This window comes from Macrobrachium rosenbergii, chromosome 47, assembly GCF_040412425.1.
Source record: "Macrobrachium rosenbergii isolate ZJJX-2024 chromosome 47, ASM4041242v1, whole genome shotgun sequence".
NCBI classification, from domain to species: Eukaryota; Metazoa; Arthropoda; class Malacostraca; order Decapoda; family Palaemonidae; genus Macrobrachium; species Macrobrachium rosenbergii.
In genome coordinates, this window is record NC_089787.1 from 42,328,958 (window position 1) to 42,352,181 (window position 23,224).

General features: G+C 37.3%; 1 protein-coding gene across 5 annotated transcripts in view; it reads left to right on the forward strand.

Moving 5' to 3' along the window:
- The window catches only part of LOC136830811 (protein PALS1-like), a 580,368-nt gene that overhangs the window by 205,838 nt on the left and 351,306 nt on the right, over positions 1–23,224 (forward strand). For all 5 annotated transcript variants that reach the window (XM_067090739.1, XM_067090742.1, XM_067090741.1 and 2 more), the window contains exon 4: positions 6,096–6,210. In XM_067090739.1, the coding sequence (XP_066946840.1) occupies positions 6,096–6,210 (115 nt within the window). The remainder of the gene's footprint in view (positions 1–6,095; positions 6,211–23,224) is intronic.

The following is a 23,224-nucleotide window of genomic DNA, read 5'->3' on the forward strand; positions in this document are numbered from 1 at the left end:
GTTCCGGTATGATGAGGTGGACATTTCAAACGTATAGTCACAGCCTTGGTCTAAACACTGAAATAGGAATAATGCGTATTTGTATGTATTTACATTCATGAATATTCATGTATTTTTGTATTTTGTTAAACTGGTGGAGGTTTTCACTTTTGGAGAATATTTTATTAAATTTTTTTTTAATGCATGGTCAAAACAGTGTAGTGCCGCTGCCCAATAGATGTGCATTAAATTTACGGGAAATCCTAAAATATTAAGGGAACAATTTTATTACAGCACAAAATTGTTTAATATTTTCCTTGATGGTCCTGGTAGAAAGAGGAAATAGCTAAAAAAGAGGCAAGGCGCATAACTCTCTCTCTCTCTCTCTCTCTCTCTCTCTCTCTCTCTCTCTCTCTCTCTCTCTCTCTCTCTACCCTAAAATAGCTTAAATTCGTAATTTCTTGTTATGCATCATAAGGTATTACTTTCGTCAATTATTCTACATCACCGTCAATTTGTGTGTTTGTGTGCGTGTGCTACTACCTGTATCTGATTCTTTGCGTTTAGAATTTTCATTATGCTTAAGAAATATACCCCTATGCCTCGGAAATCACCAGATGGTTGTAAACTACATAGCCTATCAGGAATTTTTTTTATAGGTTTAACTATGGGATAATGGTAAAATAGTATTCTTCTCAGTTTTCATTAAAACCCTTGATACTGGGTTGTTATTAGCTTTGTGTGATGAGGAAGAAAAAGGTAATATTCTACTGTGCAAATCTGTGTATGGAAGACGGTTAAGTGTGTGTGTGTGTGTAATGTCAGAGAGAGAGAGAGAGAGAGAGAGAGAGAAAGAGAGAGAGAGAGAGACTGGTGGCTGTACATGGGTTCAGAAGTGCATTCCGTGCACATTTATACAAACTTTCCAGTAGATAAAAATGTTTGGTTGCTTACGCGTAGTGTTATTGTTATATTATATATACGTTATTATGCTTATTAGAAGGGGACATATAATATTTAGTGTCCAGACTGAATTTTATTTTTGTGAAATTCAGTATGGGTTTGTATGGATTTTGTATGGGTTTTTGTATTTTGTGTGGATGAAGGCGTTTTAGCATGGATAAAGGCGGATTCCTTACAGTAATTTCGGTGCTTCAGTCTCTACGAGAAAGTCAGTATTTAAGTATATTAGAGCTGTATCATTAAAATAATGAAATAAGTAAGAACGCCAGTATTTAATTTTGTGATTGCAGTGGTCTTTTTCTTGAGGTTTGTTAGAAATCACCATTTTGAGTAGAAAATTTGAGATTTTTTTTTATCGTGCCTTTTCAGCAATTTTTATTTTATTTCCAATCTAAAATATTAGTCATTTCATAAGAAAACCGCAATGTTTAATTGTGAAATTCTTGATTATTTCTTCACAAAACCAGACAAATATCGAGGAGGAGTCTAATAAAACAAGGCAATAAAACGCAGCTAAAACTTTGAGTGGCAAGCGATGAGCTCCGTGCCTCTGAGACGTCCAAACTGGTTTTGGTCGTTTTTTTTAGTCATCTCTTCGATAACTTATGAAGACTGGTTGCTGTCGGCATTGTAGGGCTATAAATACACATTCCTGCTACCGATTCGGCTGTTAGGTTGTTTTTTTGTATTTGATATGCTTACAGTAGAAATAGATACTGGACAACGATGCCTGCACGCGTTAGATTAACAGTTCATGTATTATTTTATTGTAAGTTGTTTTGTAATTGTCACTCGACGTTTTATTTATGCATCCGGAAATTGAGATGTTAAGCTTTTGCCTTCTGCAGCGTCTGATAATGACAGCCGGTAGAGCATTGGTACCATGAAGGAGCTGGAAGTTACTTATCTCGGTACGTAGACAAATGATGCAGCCATTGCTGGAGAGGGAGAATGGGGTGGGGGTGGGGGAAGAGAATTGTTGGTAAATAAATCTACGGGCTTCTCACACACCAGTGTAGTGCAGGTATGTGCATCCTCTATAAAAACAGGCAGAGCGAGTCTACTTAGAAGAGTATACCTTGTCTTCATTATGAAAACCCAAGATATCCACTCGAGTCTGAAAATGCGAGATCCTTTGTAAAAAAAAAAAAAAAAGGATTTAGGATCTTTATTTGATATTATATATGGAAGTAATTTACTCTCTCTCTCTCTCTCTCTCTCTCTCTCTCTCTCTCTCTCTCTCTCTCTCTCTCTCTCTCCATTAACCAAGTACCTATAAATTCAGAACACCCTGAGATCTTCGTATCTTACCACCTCTCATTTTCCACTCAGACGAGTCTGTATTATCGAGTGAGAAGTTGCATTAGCGAAACTTGAAGCGAAGAGTCGAAGAGTGGAGGGGATGAAATAAAAGTTTGTACGATCCTCTGCCGGGAATGAACTGTGATCGGGCCCTGAATGGTCGTTAATGGTAGAAGATGGGTCCAAGATTTTGCTCTGTTGTGGTAGAGAAACGAAACTGGAAACTGGCCAGTCTTGCTACTAGAAAAATTATAAATGGACAGTCGTGATACTAGGAAAATCTAACAGCCCAGTCATGCTAATAAACTCACTAATCATTTTAGAAAGGACAAATCCTACTTCTATAGTTCTTGTAACAGACAGTCTATGCATGTTAGTAAACAGCCTAGCCTAATCTGCAAACAAGCAGAATAAGCTTGTTATGTACTCAGCCCAGTCCTGCAAAATTGTAGAGAATTTCTGCCGATAGATGCCTCTTCCTGACAGACAGATCCTGCTAATTTGAAGTAAACATGCTAAAATTGAATAATCATGCTAATCGACAATCTAATCTTGCCAACCGACAAACTAATCCTGCAAACAAATGCACTAATCCAGATAATACTCGTAGATAGTCTTGCCCCAGTATCCGACAGACTGAGGGTGCTAATAGATGGACCAATCTTGCTAATAAATAAGTTAATACTGTTAATAGGCATTCTGATATTGGTGATGAGACGAATGATCCTGCTAACAGCCAGTCTAATTCTCTAGATAGACGGATGAGTTTATCATGCTACCAGGTATGCCAATACTGCTAGCAGATGTGTCCTGTTAACAGACAGACTCAGCTTCCTAACATACAAACATTGCGTTCTTATGATGTAATGCTAATGGAACGACGGATCATGTTGACAGACGGGGAAATCCCAATAACATACGAGTACAATCAGACATAGAAGAAATCACTCTAAAAAAAACCGCATAACTCTAAAATCTTCCGGACATGCTCTCGACTTCCTATTAGCCGTCGTAGAAAATTTCATGACAATCCGTCTCCTATTTTTTTTAGTAATTTTGTGAAAGCATATGAACAAATTTAATATGACTAAAGAAATATGGGTGTAACAGTGAATTACCAGGATATTACAAACTTAGTTTTTAAACAAGCAGCAGTTTTTGTAAGTAGAAAGAAGAGGTTTTTATCATGAGATATGTTTTAATGTGTACTACTGAAGGGATGTAACTATATAAAAACTGAAAAAAAGAGCAATTAAGAGTTTATCCCAATGTCATGCGCTTATACGGCTTCATGCAGGATGTGTCGCATATCTCTTGTATATCTCTGAAGCGAAATTGTCTCAGTTTGTGTAATTACTTCTGGGGCCCCGCGTTACAATTAAGGAACAGTACCTGGGTGCACTTATTCTGATGAAATTCTCGCCTTGATTGAACTAAGCTTGGAGTTATTGCTCCGCCGTTGCGGCATTACTGAAGTTTGCTTTCTTAATTGCGTTTTCCGCTTTTCAATTTTTTTTTATTTCTACACATTATTGTAACTTTGTAAGTCGTTCTTAAAATGAATGAGAACATTTACAATTCACTTGGAAATTTACGTTCTTGAAATTTGTTTATCTAAAATATACAGCAGATGCATAAAATGGAAGTGATCCAATATGTAGTGATTCGTTTTGTCTTTTCCGGTACTACAGCGTGAAAGTGGGTTATTTTTAAATAGAGGCCATAATTAAAGGTACTCTTATACGTGTCGTTACGACCACCCGAATCTTATAGATCAGTGGTTCTCAACCAGGAGAGGAATTTCCCCCTAGGTTGGAATTTCAGAGTTTCAGGGGAGGCGGGAATTGTGATCACAGATTGGCAGGCACAGACTGGCTCTTGGACCACATAAAACGCAGTGTCCATCGTCCGCACTACTGAGAGGTCGCGCTGGGCTTTCTCTCCCTTAGCTTGTGCGTTTGTTTTTAGTATTTTGCTACATATTATTTGGAATGCATCTTTTGAGGCAGACAATTTTGTAAGTGGCCGCATTGTGGTGGGAGGTGGGGATAACATTCTGACATATGGTGAAAGGGTGCATGGGCCAAAAAAGCTTGGGAACCACTGCCATAGATGTTGTTCATGACAGTACAGTTAGTGCAGTCACCGTAAACGCCTCCGCGGTATCAAAATCCGGACTTCGTATTTTCGGGCAAGATGATTTATAAATCCGTTTACCGACTGTGTCTGAATGTCATTGACGTACTAAACGCCTTAATGGAGACTTATTGAATCTGGACATAATTAACTCTATTGTGATTTCGTGTTGATCTTTTGAGAACCTGTTTACCGCGATACCAATGAAATATTTTAACGATATTTCACCATCTGAGAAAAGGGGTTTTGTAGTGAAGTGTATGTTACATCGAATAATTAGGTTTATAAAAGCATGTTTAAAACTTACACACTAAAAAATGTTTAGTTTGTATGAAGGGATGTGCCTCATTAACAAGGCTGTTCCTGCCGACATCTGGTAAGCACATAATTAAGAAACGTGGAGAGCTTGACTGATTACTTTGGGTGATTCTCCACCATTAGAGCCGGAAACACATTCATACTTAGTACTAATGCTCCGTCTTCATTTCTGTCGCTGTAACTGGTATGTTCATAACTTCATGTGTTCCCGACCATATGGTAAACACACACACACACACACACACACACGCAAACAATTCGATTCGGGAACATCACAGTTTGTGTGAAGATACATAACGTAGAGAAAGCTATATATTCATGTCACGTACCATGGATTAGCTGGAAGTTGAAGTCACTTCAGTTTCTTGAGCTGATGAAAAATTTCAAGTTTCAATTTGCAAAACGGGGTTGCGCACATCTGCGGAGATAAGCTACAGCAGATTGGTAATAAACTATAACAGTAGATGCAGAGAGCGACTAATTCTTCAACAAATATCGTAACCATTTTTAGTATTTTTTATGTAGCTCCGTTCTGTTTTCGTAAAGTTTTTAATAGCGTATTGTTCTTTTTTATTATTATTAGGCCTATAGGCTATCCAATTATGCCACTGTTTAGAAATTATCTGTTGTTGTGAGGCTGATTCTTAAGAACACACTTTTTATATATGCCACGAATTTGGAAAGAGTGTGGGTCACGCTTCTACCAGATGACCTAATTTTTAAAACGTGTAAAATTATATTTTAGTCTTCATGTACTGCATTTATAACATAATCTTATTATTATTATTATTATTATTATTATTATTATTAAAAGTCAAGATTCTGTTTTTTATAATATTCTTCATGTTACCTCTTTACCGTATTTGACAGTTTAAAGTACCATGACTAACATTATCAGTTAACCTCAGTATGAAAGACCTTGACCTAATTTTCAAGGTCGAATTTGAATTCTAAGCCAGCATGTCGAAATTTTTGTATAATATAAATTAGACATAAAGCTTTGATAATGGAGATTTGGTTTTTGAAATTGAGCAGACAGTTTTGAACGTATGTTGGCAAAAACCCTTAGGTATTAAAAAAAAACACCCCCAATAAAAAAAACTCACTGATTGTGCAGTCTGAAAGAGGTGAATTTTAGATATTTCCAATTATTTCCGGTTTGAAGCGGTTTTAAATTATACATTGAAGACAGAGGACAAAGGGATGAAATGCAAGACGATAATACAAAAGAACTTTATTGTTATTATAATTACTAATTAAAACGAGGAAAAGAATATTCTAATATCTTCTTAATCAGAAGCCCTTGTTAATTTTAATTCAGTGCTCTACTCATTTCTGCATACTCCCACGAAAGCTCAAGGACAAAGTTAACGAACCACTGCTTCCCCTCTTCGCAGGTCGAGTCAGCCGAAATCAACCTCTTCTTGAGCCCCACCGACCGGAGATTTGGTTTTTCGGTCGTCGGCGGAATCGATGAAGGTTTTCCTCCGAGGATTGACGAAGTCGCCAAAGGTAAGATTCTGTCATGTTGTGTAGTTTTCTGGTTAGTAAAAGTACTTCTGTATGTATTGTACCAATGCATATTCGGACTTGTAGTGTATGTATAACTTTATGCAGTTTTATGTTATAAAAAGGTATTTTCATTATATATATATATATATATATATATATATATATATATATACATACATACATACATACATACATACATACATACATACATACATACATACATACATACATATATACAAACCAATGCATATTCGGACTTGTAGTGTATATATAATTCTATGCAGTGTTATGTTACAGAAAGGTATTTTCATACATTGTCGTCGTTTTTATGTAGATGGTTCATGCATATATATATATATATATATATATATATATATATATATATATATATATATATATATATATATATATATATATATGTATATGTGCGTGTATGTATGCGTATATATATACATATACACACGTATATATAGTTTTCTGTGGATTTACGAATCTGGAGATGTCATTTGACAGTTTCAGTGGAACTCTAGTGTATTTGGACTTGAGAAGAAGTTGCAGAAAAATATATACATCTTTATATTGTTGTAGAACTATTTGTTTCAAACTGCTGTTATATTTGTAAACTGGGATCATTAAAGTTTAACTTTCGATTGAACTTGAATGTGTTCATCACTTACAGAACAAGGCCAGCAAAACCAAAATGAAAGTGCGAAGAATGTTTGGTAAGCAGCCAGTCAGGGTATGTTAGTTCCTTATGGACCAGATATCTCACCCTTTCTTCAAGGTTTATTTAAAAAACCTCGTTGCCAACTGGACTTTGTGTTATGGCTTACCATAGGCTTCAATAATAATTCAATATTAATTACAAAATAATTAAAAGTGTTATTCAGGGTATACCGCGGCCTAGGTATTAATAGTTTGTGTATCGTCTAAGCTTCTGTAGTCTGCCATTCAGCCTAATCAGTTTATTCGAGCTCTTTACTAATCGGATTAGGCGAAGCATCCGATACACAGTTAATCGTACGGCCGTTAAAACGTTCCCGATTTACGGCGGAAAGCGAAGCACGACGGCATCTCATTAATTGATTAAGTACTAGGCCATGGGGCTAATCTGCCTAATTATCTCGCCGGGCGCTCAATATCGCTGGGGCCGGCTGTCTGGATAAGCATGCATTCTCTTAGCTTTCGGAGGCAGTGTGTGTGCCAGGGATACTCCATTAACTCGAGCGGCGCATGCGCACTGACGGTGGATGCGATAGCGGAACATTATGTGCAACAGTTGTTTGATGATATGGACGAAGTGTTATGAGAGTCCTTCTTGGAAAATCGTTGCCTTTGTGGGCCTTGATGCCGCTTACAACAGACTCATGAGGCCTGTTGCAAGCATCGTTAGCGGACAATGTGTAATAACGGTATAGTAGTATATAGAAATTAGTACAATAAACGGGTAAAAAATGCTTCGAAGTTTCTTCGGCGCAATCGAGTTTTCTGTATAGCTTATAATGCTGTATGAAACTCTCAGCCACGGCCCATGAAACTCTCAGCCGGGTCTCATGAAACTTTCAGCCACGGCCAGGTGGTGGCCTGTGTTCTTGGTGCCTTTAATAGTGCCAGATGCACGATTATGGCAGACTTTAACCTTAAATAAAATAAAAAGCACTGAGGCTAGAAGGCTGCAATTTGGTACGTTTGATGATTGGAGGGTGGGTGATCAACATACCAATTTGTAGCCTTCTAGTCACCGTAGTTTATAAGATCTGAGGGCGGACAGGAAAAGTGCGAACGGACAGACAAAGCCATCTCAATACTTTTCTTTTACAGAAAACCAAAATGGTCTTGTCATCGGAAGAGCAGAGTGCGATTAATTTTATTAATGGCAAACGGGACCTTTTCATTTATTTAATAATAGAGGCTTGGATGGTTTGGATTCCATAATTGCAAACGGGACGTATTTGCTGTTTCGGCGCATGGGTGCTCCCAGGACTCCGTCGCAATGTTCCGTGGCCGACACACACACCCACACACATACACATTTGCTCTCAGGAGATGTAGAGGGTAACATAATAGTATAATGGAAGGGTCACCTTAAGGACGTCCATTTAGTCAGCTAGTGGATGCTGGTGTCGGTTTCTCTTGCCTCGTCTCTCCTGATATGAGAGGTGTAGTGAGGAAATCTCATTTCACCTTATGCAACAGCTCTCTCTCTCTCTCTCTCTCTCTCTCTCTCTCTCTCTCTCTCTCTCTCTCTCTCTCTCTCTCTCTCTCTGATTTCGTGTCTTTTTTAATTTAATTTCCTCACAAAAAATATTTATAATCTGTAAATATCATACCACCAAATGACTGAAAATATTACACTCTGGACTTAATCTCGCGTCGAATTACATCGATCTCATACCATCAAAGAAAAGATTTACCGAAAAATACGGAATAAAAACATTGATGTGGACAAGGAATCTTCGACATTGTGCATGCAGGCTGCACGGAGCATATTGGATTGTCACTTCTGTGTCGTCTGACTTGCCTTCGCCAGAACCTCATTTCACTACAATGGCTGACGGTAACAAGTGTCACGAAATCTGTTCTTGTCAATCAATAGACGTCGTTGTTGTTAGATTAACTTGGCTGTATGCCAGCACACGTTCTTGTTCTTAAGAGTATCCTTCAGCAGTAAAGAACATGCGATAATGTTATTATCAACGGCGTCCGGGAGTCGTCTTGTATGTTCGCGGCATGTCATGTAGAGGATTAATATTTTTAGTGTGTTTTTATGGTATTAGAATATATGCAGTTTGTGATTAAAGGCTTTGTTCGTTCAACAGATTCGTGCAGAGACAACTTTCATTTTAATGAAAAGAATTCGTACGTGATTACTAAATGAAACATGGTGGTAATTTTCCGTAGACTTTGTGTCTGTCAAAAACCCTCTGGTTTATTCGCGTTTTATGTTGTATGTGAATTGTATTTCTTTAATCAATAGAGCCGTATTGCACGCATCATTTTGCTGTTACGTTTAACATAGTAAAGGTTAAAAAATTATTTATTGATAATTTAATTGGATAACGTGAAATAAGCGAAGGTAGTAGCGTTATGGAAATGAATGTATTTACGGCGGAAATATTTTTATAACTTAGGAAAACACAGAATAGGAGAATTTAATAAGTCGATACCATTAATAAAATCTGATTTAAGTTGTCTGACGGAAAATTAGGTTTATCTCATTAGGTGACAGTAAGCCCACAAAAGACAGGAACTTTGACGGGAATTTGAGACTGGAAACTGAAGAGAAAAAACAAAGACTCTCCCTTTGATATTTCCTTTTCATATGCGTTGGTGTTAGGATGAGGGACCCTGTGACTGTAGGTCACGTGTACAAGGCTGTTAAGGGCTGTGTAATGTAGAGAGCTAAGAGCTTGATGTCAGAATTGTTGCAAATATCGCTTTTTGTGTTTTATGACTTGATTGTACGTGCAATAAGTGTAAATTGCTACAGTTTATGTACATACAAGATTTATAGATATTTCGATGCTGTTGTTGCTACTAGGATTAAAAGAACTGCCAATCTGTTTTATAAAAGGTTGGAAAAGTAGAATTACTTGTTAGGATATACTTTAAACCTGCTACTTACTCCTTAAGATCATATAGCACGTCAGCGTGGTCCTTAAAACCAGTAACATCAAATCGCCTTACAACCAGACACGAATAAACCTTCAATTCAATCACAAATGAAGAGGCGGTCAGTACGTACTTCCCTCATAAAACCCGTTGGAGCTTGCTTTCTTCACATCGTTAAAAAGCGCGAATGGAATGCTAACGCAATATTATTGTCCCCGTAGGGGGCCGGGTAGTGCATGATATTACTTAAGGTTCTTTGCGGCATCCCTTCGGGCCCTAGCTGCAGCCCCTTTCATTCCTTTTACCATATCTCCGTTCATAGTCTCTTTCTTCCATCCTTCTTTCCGCCTTTTCCTAACAATTGATTCATAGTGCAACTGTAAAGTTTTCCTCCTGTTACACCTTTCAAACTTTTTACTGTCAGTTTCCGTTTCATCGCTGAATGGCCTCATACGTCCCAGCGCTCGGCCTTTGGCCTAATTCTATATTCTGCTCTACATTCTTTATTATTATTGTAAACTGATATTCTTAGTTCCAGATGTATTTATTAGTAAGAGCTAAAGAAGGAAGGTGGGTAAGGTTGATATACCAATAATTTGCCTTCGTCAATCGGGCAGCGTCTACATGTAGAGCGAGTCTGTGTGAAAATTTGTGTGTTCTTGGCAAGCTACTTTAATTAGTGTGTTTTTAGAAGTTGAGAGTGATAAAGATTCCCTTCGACAAGGTTAATCTCTGCGACAGGCGGTAAATAGGAGAGGACGCCCTCACTGGAGATCCTTTAAGTCTAAGGAGATGAGGAACAAGTATTTTCAAGTTAAGTCAGTTGACATGATTGGGGGTGTCTAGACATGGCAAATCACAGGTTTTTCCTCTTTCTCTCTTTTTAAAGAGAGGATGCTGAAAGAAGAATGATTTTTGACCATTCTTTTGAAATTCGCCAAATGGACACATCTTCCGCTTGTATCTGTGTGGTGGAGTTAGAGGAATAATTCCATATGACCATTCAATAGTACCTACTCGTATTGTTGTTCGTATGTATACCTATGTTCCCTATGTTCTTAGTTCCTGTACTAGTTCTCCCTCAAGGAAGTGATGATTTTTAGTTTGTTTGGTCTTGTGGATTTACATTATATTGCTGGTAGATGAATGTCACACAGTTGGCTCTCGGGCCTTGTTGTAACTCAGTTATGTAGATCTTCATTGTTTTAAAGGAATCGGTTTTTCCGACGACTCCTGGGTGTGTTACCTACTGTGTATTTATGCACATTCTGTATAAAGTATTCTGCTATCTGTATTTGTTTGTATACAGCCAATTGCTGAAATATAGTAGAACATTCATTTTGTTGAGACTGCCATTACCTGTCTAAATGTTACTTGGAGTATTAATTCAAGTCCTGTAAGAAACATTGTTAGATAAAGTTTCCTTTTTCACGTGAATTTCCTTTGCCGAAGTGTATTTTTCAGTGATCATTTGTATATATATGTATATTAGATATATGACTATATATATACAGTATGTATATACTGTATATATATATGTATATATTATATATGTATGTATGTATGTATATAGATGTGTGTGTGTGTGTGTGTGTAAAGAATAAGAGGTTTAAGAGATAGTTCGACATGCCAGGTCACTAGATTATTCGTATCCTCTGTATTTCAGGAATTCGTATTAATATCTTCATGGCTACAATAGAAAATAAAAAAAAGGTGCATCAAAGGTAACACTAAAATAGAATTCACAGCAAAACATATTTTGAATGTACTGAATACACAAACACAAGATACAATAGGACACAAATATAAAAGCAAATCTGACGAACAGTGAAACACTAAAGTAAATGTAAAGTAAAAGAACGGGTTATCAAGATAAGGAATTAACGCTAGCTATAAACAAAAACAGGTTTGCAATCTAGGATAAAAAAAAACGAATTTGGGAATTAAAGGATACAACATTGACAGTCATAATGACTGACATACATAATAAATTGTTTTTACAAAAAATATCATGATACCCGAATATATGTCGTGTATAAAGTGGGAAGCATTAGAAAGGAACGAGGCTTGATTCCCTATCACATCCATTGGCTAACTGCTAAATTAAGTTTGCTTCTATTCAGGAGACTTTTACGGCTTCAAGGCTTCGATCAAATTTTGTTTTCACTCTGCGTGTCTGCATGTAATATGTATACATACATACACATGCATATATGTATATATATATATATATATATATATATATATATATATATATATATATATATATATATATAATTTATTTATTTATTAAGTTTATTTATTTATTTATACATGCATACATTCATACATACATACATACATACATACATACATACATACATACATACATACATACATATACGCGTTGGTTTGGATATTAATAAACGACATTAGCTGTTGTTTTACTAAGTAATATTGAGTAAATGTTCACTGTTAGGTGAAACTATAACTTGGTGTCTATTTTTTTTTTTTTTTTTTTTTTTTCTCTCTTTCCTCAACCATCACTTTCTTCCTCCTTTCACTCCTGCCAGGCGTCCTTTCCCTCCCCAGAAGGTCGAGGTGTTGTGAGGTATCCGTAAAAGGCAGAGCGGCGAGCGCGTCACTGCAACAAATTGGGACGAGATTCGAGTCTTGTTTGCTGTGTAGTTCCACATATAATAAGTCAGCAGCCAGGGAGTCGGCAGCTCCAAACTGCTTTGGGAAACTAATTTATTGGCCAGGTTTCCATCCGGTGTAAAATAAGCAATTTTTCCCTCCTTTTGCCGGGTGTGATTGGAATTAGGACTCTCTCTCTCTCTCTCTCTCTCTCTCTCTCTCTCTCTCTCTCTCTCTCTCTCTCTCTCTTAGAAGAATTTGGAAGTTTTCCTTGGATGTAAGTTTTGATTCAGTGGGAAATTTATTCTGATTGTCCCAGGGTTTCAAATATGTCGCCATATTTTTCTGTCAAGATTTTTTTTATTTCAAATATTTGATTTGATTTATTTAGGTCAGAGTGTAAATTAAACTATATACTCCATTTCCTGATGTTACCATGTCGTTTTGCGCTGATTGTAAGATGGAAAAATTTTTCACAATGACGTGAATCTTTGATGGAGAAATGAAATCCCAGTATATTGTGCGTATGATGTATACGTAACGAGCACAAGATACAGGAGTATACTATTCGCTTGCGGTATTTTATTTTGACGGCGAAAGACACCATTGTTTATTAAGTTAAATTCTTAAAGTATTGAGAATTTGTCTCTTTTTGATTACCAGTTCTTACTGAATAGAAATAATAGTAAGAGTAGGTGAATAATTTTTAAAGTAAGCTGGGTTGAAATTAGCATCGAAATTAGCATTTACTGTACATTACGTAAAGATTGTGCTATAATAAAAAGACACTGGTGCATCTTCAAAGACTTATGATAGTAAATATATTTTTCGTGTTTGTTTTGTGTTTATTATTTGTAAAAGAATGATGATTTTTTTCTTGCTAGAAATGTTGGCTTTTAGTTTATTTTAATTCACCTGTTGTTCAGAGCGATGTTACATTACTACATTACATTTGCAAGATGTTAACGTTAAAATTCAAATGTCTGCGCTTGGATGAAACTGTAGTTTAATCTTTATATCGTAATAAATGACGTCGCTTTCTGATGAAAATAGTTTTTAAAATTCTCCGTCTTGCCGGGAGGGCACGCCAAGTCCATTCTTTTTCCTGCAACACCCTCCGACACCAGCACTTCCGTGATGGGCTTTTTCGACAAACAATTATCTTCTCGTTTTGGCTTCTTTCGTAAAACAAACCTTGCCAGGATTCTTAAAAGTTATGGGATCTTTGGGAGGTGTGTTTGGCAGTTGTTCTCATTTATATGCAAGACTCTTGAGTTCTTACTCAGGTTACTCACTTGACGCTTGAACTATTCATCATACAGATGCAGATACTAATTTCGCGGTCAGCCCATTGTCTACAACTCAGGCCCGAAAAGGTGTTGGAGGATGAAGTTTGGTTATCATTTTCTTGAAGAATAAAAGGTATCAAGAACAGAGACAGTGCAAACACATACAGCTCCAAACTTTGCCATTAGAGAGGAAGGAAGAAATTTTCAGTGTTATCCGTCTTCTCCCTCAAATATAACGAGTTTAACGACACCGTTAAATTTTCAGTGTTATCCGTCTTCTCCCTCAAATAATGAGTAATAAATAACGACACCGTTAGAAAGAAGAAATTTTTCATTTATCCGTAAATAATGATCATTTAGAGAGCAAGGAAGAAATTTTCAGTGTTATCCGTCTTCAAATAATGAGTAATAAATAACGATCACCGTTAGAAAAGGAAGAAGTTTTCAGTGTTAAATTCTTCTCCCTCAAATAACGTAAATAACGGCACCGTTATGTTATCATTTATCCGTTTTCTTGAGACACTTAGAGAGCAAGGAAGAGTTTTCAGTGTTATCTCTCAAATAACTAATAAATAACGACCGTTAGTAGTTTTTCAGACGCTTCTCCCTCAAATAACGGTATTTTATGGGTTTTTTTCGTGTTTCCGTCTTTTCAAATAACGTTAAATATTGTTTTTCATTTATGTTATCCGTCTTCTCCCTCAAATAACTAAGAATTAGATAATTTTTTTATCCGTCTTCTTGCTGGAAATAACGGCACCGTTAATGGAAGGAAGAATTTTCAGTTTAATTTCAAAATAACCTAATAAATAACGGCACCGTTAGAGTTATTTTTTTTTATCTTCTCCCTCAAATAACTGTTGTTAACAGAGCGATGTTTTATTGCTCTTCAAATAACCATTTAGCAAGGAAGAAGTTTTCAGGATGTTTCTTCAAATAACGAGTATTTTATAGGTTTTCAATCCGTCTTCTCCCTCAAATTCGGCACCGTTAGAGAGCAAGGAAGAAATTTTCAGTGTTATCCGTCTTCTCCCTCAAATAACGGTAAATAACGGAACCGTTAGAGAAAGGAATGATTAATTTATCCGTCAAATATTTATAAATAACGGCACCGTTAAAGAGAAGGAAAGCTTTCTGTTATCCGCCAAATAACGAGTAATAAATAACAAATATGAAATAACCCTCGCAAGGGAGAAGTTTTTAGTGTTATCCGTCTTCTCCCTCTTAACGCCGGGAGGGCAAGGAAGAAGTTTTCAGTCATTTCTTTTTCCTGCAGAAAATAACGAGTAATAAATAACGGCACCGTTAGAGAGCAAGGAAGAAGTTTTCAGTGTTATCCGTCTTCTCCCTCAAATAACGAGTAATAAATAACGGCACCGTTAGAGAGCAAGGAAGAAATTTTCAGTGTTATAAATAACGGGCGGCATTTTCAGTGTTATCCGTCTTCTCCCTCAAACAATTGGTAATAAGTAACGACACCGTTAGACTCTTTTCTGTTATCCGTCTTCTCCCTCAAATAACGAGTAAAAATAAACCGTTGCCAGGAAGAAATTTTCAGTGTTATCCGTCTTCTCCCTCAAATAACGAGTAATAAATAACGGCACCGTTAGAGAGCAAGGAAGAAGTTTTCAGTGTTATCCGTCTTCTCCCTCAAATAACGAGTAATAAATAACGGCACCGTTAGAGAGCAGTTTTATTATCCGGGATCTTTGGGAAGTGTTTTTTTCTCAAATAACGAAATTTTAATTATTTTTACTGGAGAGTTTTTCAGTTCCGTCTTCCCTCAAATAACGAGTAATAAATAACGGCATTCCGTTAGAGACTTTTCTTGAGTTCTTAACGAGTAATAAATAAGTTAGTTTTCACTCTTCTCCCTCAAATAACGAGTTGACCGTTAGATTTTCTATTCAAATAACATATGTTAGATGCAGGAAGAAGTTTTCACCAATTTCATAACGACATTTTTTAGAGAGCAAGGTTTTCAGCCCATTGTCTAAAGCCCAGGCCCGAAGAGAAGGAGGAAGTTTTTAGGTTGGAAATAACGGATGACACCGTTAGAGAGCAAGGAAGAAATTTTTCAGTGTTATCCGACATCCCTAAATCATTTAAATAACTTGAAGAATAAAAGGTATCAAAATAACGAACAATAAAGACACCGTTAGAGAGAGCAAGGAAGAAGTTTTCAGTGTTATCCGTCTTCCCCTCAATTTATTCGCCAATTAACGAGAGAAAGGAAGAAATTTTCAGTGTTATCCGTCTTCACCCTCAAATAACGAGTAATAAATAACGGCACTGTTAGAGAGCAGGTCCCGTCAAATAACGAGTAATAAATAACGACACCCGTTTCTCCCTCAAATAACGAGCAAGTTAGAAAAGGAAGAAATTTTCAGTGTTATCCGTCTTCTCCCCAAATAACGAGTAAATAACGGCACCGTTAGAGAGGAAGGAAGAAATTTCAGTGTTATCCGTCTTCTCCCTCAAATAACGAGTAAATAACGGCACCGTTAGAAATAACGAAATAACGGCACCGTTAGGAAGGAAGAAATTTCAGTGTTATCCGTCTTCTCCCTCAAATAACGAGTAAATAACGGCACCGTTAGAGAGTAAGGAAGAAATTTCCAGAAAGTGTTATCCGTCTTCTCCCTCAAATAACGAGTAAATAACGGCACCGTTAGAGAGCAAGGAAGAAATTTCCAGAAAGTGTTATCCGTCTTCTCCCTCAAATAACGAGTAAATAACGGCACCGTTAGAGAGGAAGGAAGAAATTTCAGTGTTATCCGTTCTCTTCTAATAAATAACCCCGTTAAACAAGGAAGAAATTTTCAGTGTTAAATAACGAGTAAATAACGGCACCGTTAGAGAGCAAGGAAGAAATTTTCAGTGTTATCCGTCTTCTCCCTCAAATAACGAGTAATAAATAACGGCACCGTTAGAGAGCAAGGAAGAAATTTTCAGTGTTATCCGTCTTCTCCCTCAAATAACGAGTAAATAACGGCACCGTTAGAGAGCAAGGAAGAAATTTCCAGAAAGTGTTATCCGTCTTCTCCCTCAAATAACGATAATAAATAACGACACCGTAAGTAATAAATAACGGCACCGTTAGAGAGCAAGGAAGAAAATTTCAGTGTTATCCGTCTTCTCCTCAAATAACGGTAAATAACACCGTTAGAGAGCAAGGAAGAAATTTCCAGAAAGTGTTATCCGTCTTCTCCCTCAAATAACGAGTAAATAACGGCACCGTTAGAGAGCAAGGAAGAAATTTCCAGAAAGTGTTATCCGTCTTCTCCCTCAAATAACGAGTAAATAACGGCCACGCAACCGACTTTTATTGTTTTATTTTTCCCCTATTGCTTTTCAGAACTGGAATCCTTTTTGCTCATCTAACCTCATGGATATTGAAATTCCTATTATCTGGTTTTACCCAGTTTACTCCAGTGTCTTGGAGTGGGTGTTATATAATTTTTTTATATAAATCAGAGGTGCCGTCAGCAGTTTTTTCACCTACCTTTTAACTTATATCATTAGGCAACGTCTTTTGTGTTTAATGAAATCCATGAAGTATCTGGGGTTCACGAAAAGTGTCAAACGTCGATGGACTAATTCACTGCTATTACTCCCTTGCTTTGAAGCTAACTCGTTGTTATTTAAATCAAGGTGACCTTTTACCAGTAAGGAAGATCTTCCTCCATTTTGGTACTGTCCTCAAATCCCATAATGTCGTTTACAGGTTACTTTCGTGTATACGTTGTAATTGGTTAGCAGGACTTTTTCTGCACACAGTTCTTTCTCCCCCCCCCCACACCAGACAAAAATTAATAAAAGCATATTTCACAGTGAAAGTGAACACTTGACACTTCCTGTTCAGAAAAGGAGTATTTTTCGGTTAAAGCTTATGATCAGATAATATTTCCATATGTTTGTATGATATATATTCTCAGTCTCATTAATTTTAGAAAGTGTTGTACGTGATCTCTGATGATTTTTTCTCCGTTATTCCTTCTTTTTGTGAGAGAGAGAGAGAGAGAGAGAGAGAGAGAGAGAGAGAGAGAGAGAGAGAGAGAGAGACTCTGTCCCCTCCCTTGAAATCGCTCAATCGTGACAGGGAATTAAATTACTTGGCAAAAACAGGCACGTACGAGATTGACAGCAACTTTAATTCGTAATGTTTGCGTCTTGGGGAGATGATGGCGTTTCAACTTGTTCTTGGGAAGCGACGTATGTGTAGGTTGTATTAATATCATCAGGGATCCAACGAACAATAAAAAGCAGGATTTTGTTATCCAAAATATATATGACTTCCCAGAGCACTTTTGATTTCTCTCTCTCTCTCTCTCTCTCTCTCTCTCTCTCTCTCTCTCTCTCTCTCTCTCTCTCATAATGAGGGTGAGCGGACTCAGAAAGTTTTCTCTACATCCCTCGGTATTTTTGGTTAGAAAAATCCTTGTAGCTTTCTTCTCTTCTGATTTAAATTATCATCATCATCATCATCATCATAAAAATAATAATAATAATAATAATAATAATCTTCTTCTTCTTCTTCTTCTTCTTCCCAGCTTGTTCCCATTTTTATATGGGGTCGCCGTTTCGGATGAGCCGTTTTCATCTGTTTCTATCCTGCGCGTCTGCCTCATCAATATTAATTATAATAATTAAAATAATAATAATAACAGAATTAGAACTGAGAAGTTGACATTGGAAAACCAGGCCACTCTCCCAATTAAAATTAAGCAGCTTTTTCACAGAAACATTTTGAAAGAGCGTAAATGTCATTTCCCTAACTCTTTTCACCTTAGGGCCAAGTACCTTGAAGTTCCCCCTGGTCTGTGGCACCACTTGGCATCATCGACGTTGCGGCAGGTAGTGTGGGTGGCGGGACAGGTAATTAGCGGTGGCGTTGTTAGAAGCGCTACCTGTCCTACCGATAATAATGGAGGAATTAAAGTTAGTGTAATGGTGAGGGAATGTATGCTCTTTACTCTGGGAAGGTGGTGGGGGGGGGGGTATCCCGTGGTGACGGTAACGGAGGGGTGGGCTGGTATCCCTATGGGATGGGAAAGAGGGGCGGATGACGAAAGGAAGAAATGATCTATGTGAAAGAAATTATGGCGGTTTGGGAAATTGTGTTAAGTTTGAAGATTGAGGAGGAATGAAGGAATAAGCAGTGAAGAGAGAGAGAGAGAGAGAGAGAGAGAGAGAGAGAGAGAGAGAGAGAGAGAGAGAGAGATGGAAATAAGATGTACAAGGAAAAGAAATTGGAACTTTTGAAAATATGAATCCTTACTGTGACTTAATCAACATGATGGACATTGGAAGATCATAGGAGAGAGAGAGAGAGAGAGAGAGAGAGAACAATCGAGGCCGAGGTATCGAGGGAGAAACAGAACCATCTCTGCCTCGTGTTCCTCCTCCCCCTCCTCCTCCTCCTCCTCCTCTGTCGACGCCACCTTCAAGGGAGAGTGTTCCGAATGGGTAAAGTCAAGATCAATAGAATGAGTTTTTTAAAGTCAGTCTCACAAGTTAGGTGATGCACCTAATGTAGCAACAGTTAGCTGATGAAATGGGCAGTGGATTCTGTTCAGCTTCGCTCAGATTGTTGCTTTGACAGTTTGCGCGCGCACACACACACACACACACACACACAGAGAGAGAGAGAGAGAGAGAGAGAGAGAGGAGAGGTTTCATTTAGTGGGAAGAAGATATATGTCCGAATGCCATACTTTGTCGGTAATGATGGCTTAGAATGCCTTGTTGTCGAGATCTGTAACTTGATATATATATGATATATATATATATATATATATATATATATATATATATATATATATATATATATATATATATATATATATATATATATATATGTGTGTGTGTGTGTGTGTATGGATATATATTATTTTTTTATTATCCACTTATATTTTATTTATATGTAGGTGTGTATGTATTATATATAGCACTTGCTGAATATTATGAAAAGGATAAAAATAAGGGCAAGTCCACCTGGACAAGCCACCTCTAAAGTAGTAGGTCAGTCTCTGACCTGCTATTACCAAGGTGCGAAAAGAATTGATTTTTACGGCTGACGACCGCCTTTCTCATTACAGCAGGTCATGAAATGTTGGCGATATGCTCTTCAAGAGGGGTTATTAGATTCGTTTCTTGGTGAATAAATCATGAAGGACAGATGAGACTGTTGACTCGAGCTGAGGATTTTCGGTTATAATATATATAAGTACATGTATATAATATATTATATATATTATATATATATTATATATAAATATATATATATATATATATATATATATATATATATATATATATATATATATATATATTAAGAAGAATCCACCTTTTTGACTGATTGCAAGGGTAACAATTCTTGTGATGCTCGTAGCTAACCAACGTTTCATGATACTGGAAAGTTTTTTTTTTTGTGCAGATAAATGAATACCGTCAAACCTGAAGAGCACTAGGTAAAGGCCGTTCAAAGATTTGGATTCATTTATCCACAAGAACTACTTAAATTCTGGCTATTTATAATCCATGTATTTTATAAGATGCTGCTAGACTTAGATTGTCGTTAAATGTGGTTGGTTAAAGTAGAGTATTTTCGGAAGCATTGTGGATATACAGCTGAAAAGACGAGAAGGTTATAGATAAAATTTGTACGTAGAGAAATTAATGCGCAAAGGTGTAGTTTTCTCCTTCATAATGTTAGTTTCCGTCGCAAACTATATAAACAGAAAGTTGAAAAAAACAAAAACAAATATGAACTTGACTACGATCAGTGAGGGAGACCAGAAAGGATTAGATGCTTATTAGTTCTTGCCGTCGAATATAATCTGCAGGAACTTGGAGAGGATACGGTACCACTGTACTGCCCTAGGCTAAGGCCGCTTCATACAATGCTGCTTCTCCATCCTGATCTACCGTTCAGGATGAAGAAGAAAGAAGACGGATGTGTGATTAATGAGGCCTTAAGGCATCTCCTCTGTTCTGACACAGCGGCTTCTGAAGCACTTCGAAAGATTTGAAATTTTCAGTGAAATAAAGGGAGAGAGCCAGTTATGTAAGGTAAATTATATTGTAATCATTCATTAATTTCCCCTGATTTTGGTCATGTTAATTCTTATGAAAGTTACCCATCTGTTAGATTTGATGGTCTTGTATTATAGTTCATACGTTTATCAGGAGAATGATAAGCAGTAGCCTACTTTCATCATTTGGTTTCTATAGAAATGGTAATTAAAATGAGGCCACCAGTTACATACAAATAAAAAATTGGTGCTGTTTTTAGATAAGTCGATTTTTCATTAAATTATTTCACCCAAGAGAAATCGAGTACAACAGTGAACGAGCCAACAGGCATTAGAAGATTTTTTCATTCCAAGTTTATTTCAAAATAAGATTTTCCTGAGAAAAGAACTCGTATTATACAATTGTTCTCGTTCAGAAGTAAAGAAAAATTTAAGTTAAACGTATGGGAATGGAATAAAATTTTAATTTAAAATGAAAAATCCTCTTTCCTTAGGTCAGAACCTTATGTGTCTCCGAGAGTATCCTTAGATTCTGCCCTATTGTCATTAAAGAACGTGTTTAGTAATTATTTTAATCCTAAAAATAGCACCCACAAAACATTCCCACGACCAGTTGAGCTGGTCGGTTAATCAACGAAAACGTGTGGGCGAAGAAAACGTGGCGTCAGCTCTGAATGACGTCACTAATGCACCTTATCTGGACCTTCGTCTACGAGAGAGTCATGTCACCTTCCATAGTTCTCTCTCTCTCTCTCTCTCTCTCTCTCTCTCTCTCTCTCTCTCTCTCTCTCTCTCTCTCTCTCTCTGTTTTTCTTCATCCTCGATTGACAAATCTGTTTTGAAGAGTTCTCCCTGACCTCCTTCAAACTCTCAACCAACTATACAACCCTGTTAATCCCCGATTCCAGAGACAAGGGAAAAGTTATTGTTTACACTAGAAGGAAAGCGTTCTTGTGACAACATGGAAGTTAGTCTTAGGTCGTCAGCGGTCGATAAGGCACATTCCAAAATAGGCTGCTTCATCAGACTTAGCCCAGAAAAAAAGGGAGAATAATAACATTTCTGGAGTACTCGTAGGCCAAGTGTTGTCTTTTTTTTCTTGGTAGTCATTTCTTTATGTCCGGGATGAACTTTTTATTGAGTTCGAAGGAGTAATATAAGCTATGTAGATTGTAGAAAAGCGAAGAGTTCAAGAATTCTAAATTCCCACATGCTTAGTGGTTTGGTAATATTTCTACTAGTGCACTGAATATAGTGAAGAACAGGTGTAGGTTTATTCGCTTGTTGACGTTGCATAACCAAAAAGTAAATAAAAACATGGATTCACAGTTGGGGTATTGCATAATCCTGGCTTACCACGAGCTTGATAAGCTGCAGTGCAACCCTAGTGCGCTGAGTTCAGATCTGTATTTTGTTTATTTCGTGATTTGTCACTATGTCACGTTAAGTGATGGTTTTGCGGGAACTGCTGGTTCCCCGCTCGTTCCCTTTTGTGGATTGCTGCCTCCTTACCTTCAAGTTTTTTTTTGTTTTGATGTTTTCGTCAGTGAGCTGCCGTTTTTCTTTCTTCAGTCGGGTCTGGTAGGGCAGCGAAGGTAGCGGCAGTGGCAGCAGCAGCAGGCAGTTTTTTGGAGTCGACGTTGGTCGAGTTTTTGAGCAGCAAATTGGAGCACGGCTACGAAGTGGAGCACGTCGTAGAGGTGGAGTGTGACCATGAGTAGTCGTGTGACCACGAGCTGCTCATCTTTGATGACAGCGTGAGGCTGTCCTGACGTCTCCATCGGGGTTTTATGGTTTGTGGGTTCTTGTCCCTGTCGTGCAGCTGAGGGCTGTCTTGGTGCCCGATGGAGGACGTATGTTTGGTATTTTATTTTCTGCCTGCTGCTGTTTATTTTTGCCTCTTTTTTGTTTACAGCTACTTTTTGTTTATAAAGTTAATTGTTTAACTTGATTTTGTTTAGTGCTGCCTTTTGGCCTTTATTGTACTTATGTTTTTTATATTTTTGCCAGACCTGACTCACTTGTAAATATTGTTAATAAATTAATATTAAGCTCATTTTATTGTTTTTGTTGTTTTCCCCTCCTTTGTTTGTTGCATCTGCCGTCAGTCATGACAGCCCCGTCCTGAGTATATTAAAGAACCTGCATAACGACCCACTCGGTCGTTACAATTTACCGTGACAGGATGGCTCTGTTTTGGCTGGCGGGGTTGTTACGACATTGGAGGATCATGAGTGTAAAAAAAAAAAAAAAATCTTTTTTTTTCTTTTAGGTGGGGAGGTGTCACGTTAAGTGATGGTTTTGCGGGAACTGCTGGTTCCCCGCTCGTTCCCTTTTGTGGATTGCTGCCTCCTTACCTTCAAGTTTTTTTGTTTTGATGTTTTCGTCAGTGAGCTGCCGTTTTTCTTTCTTCAGTCGGGTCTGGTAGGGCAGCGAAGGTAGCGGCAGTGGCAGCAGCAG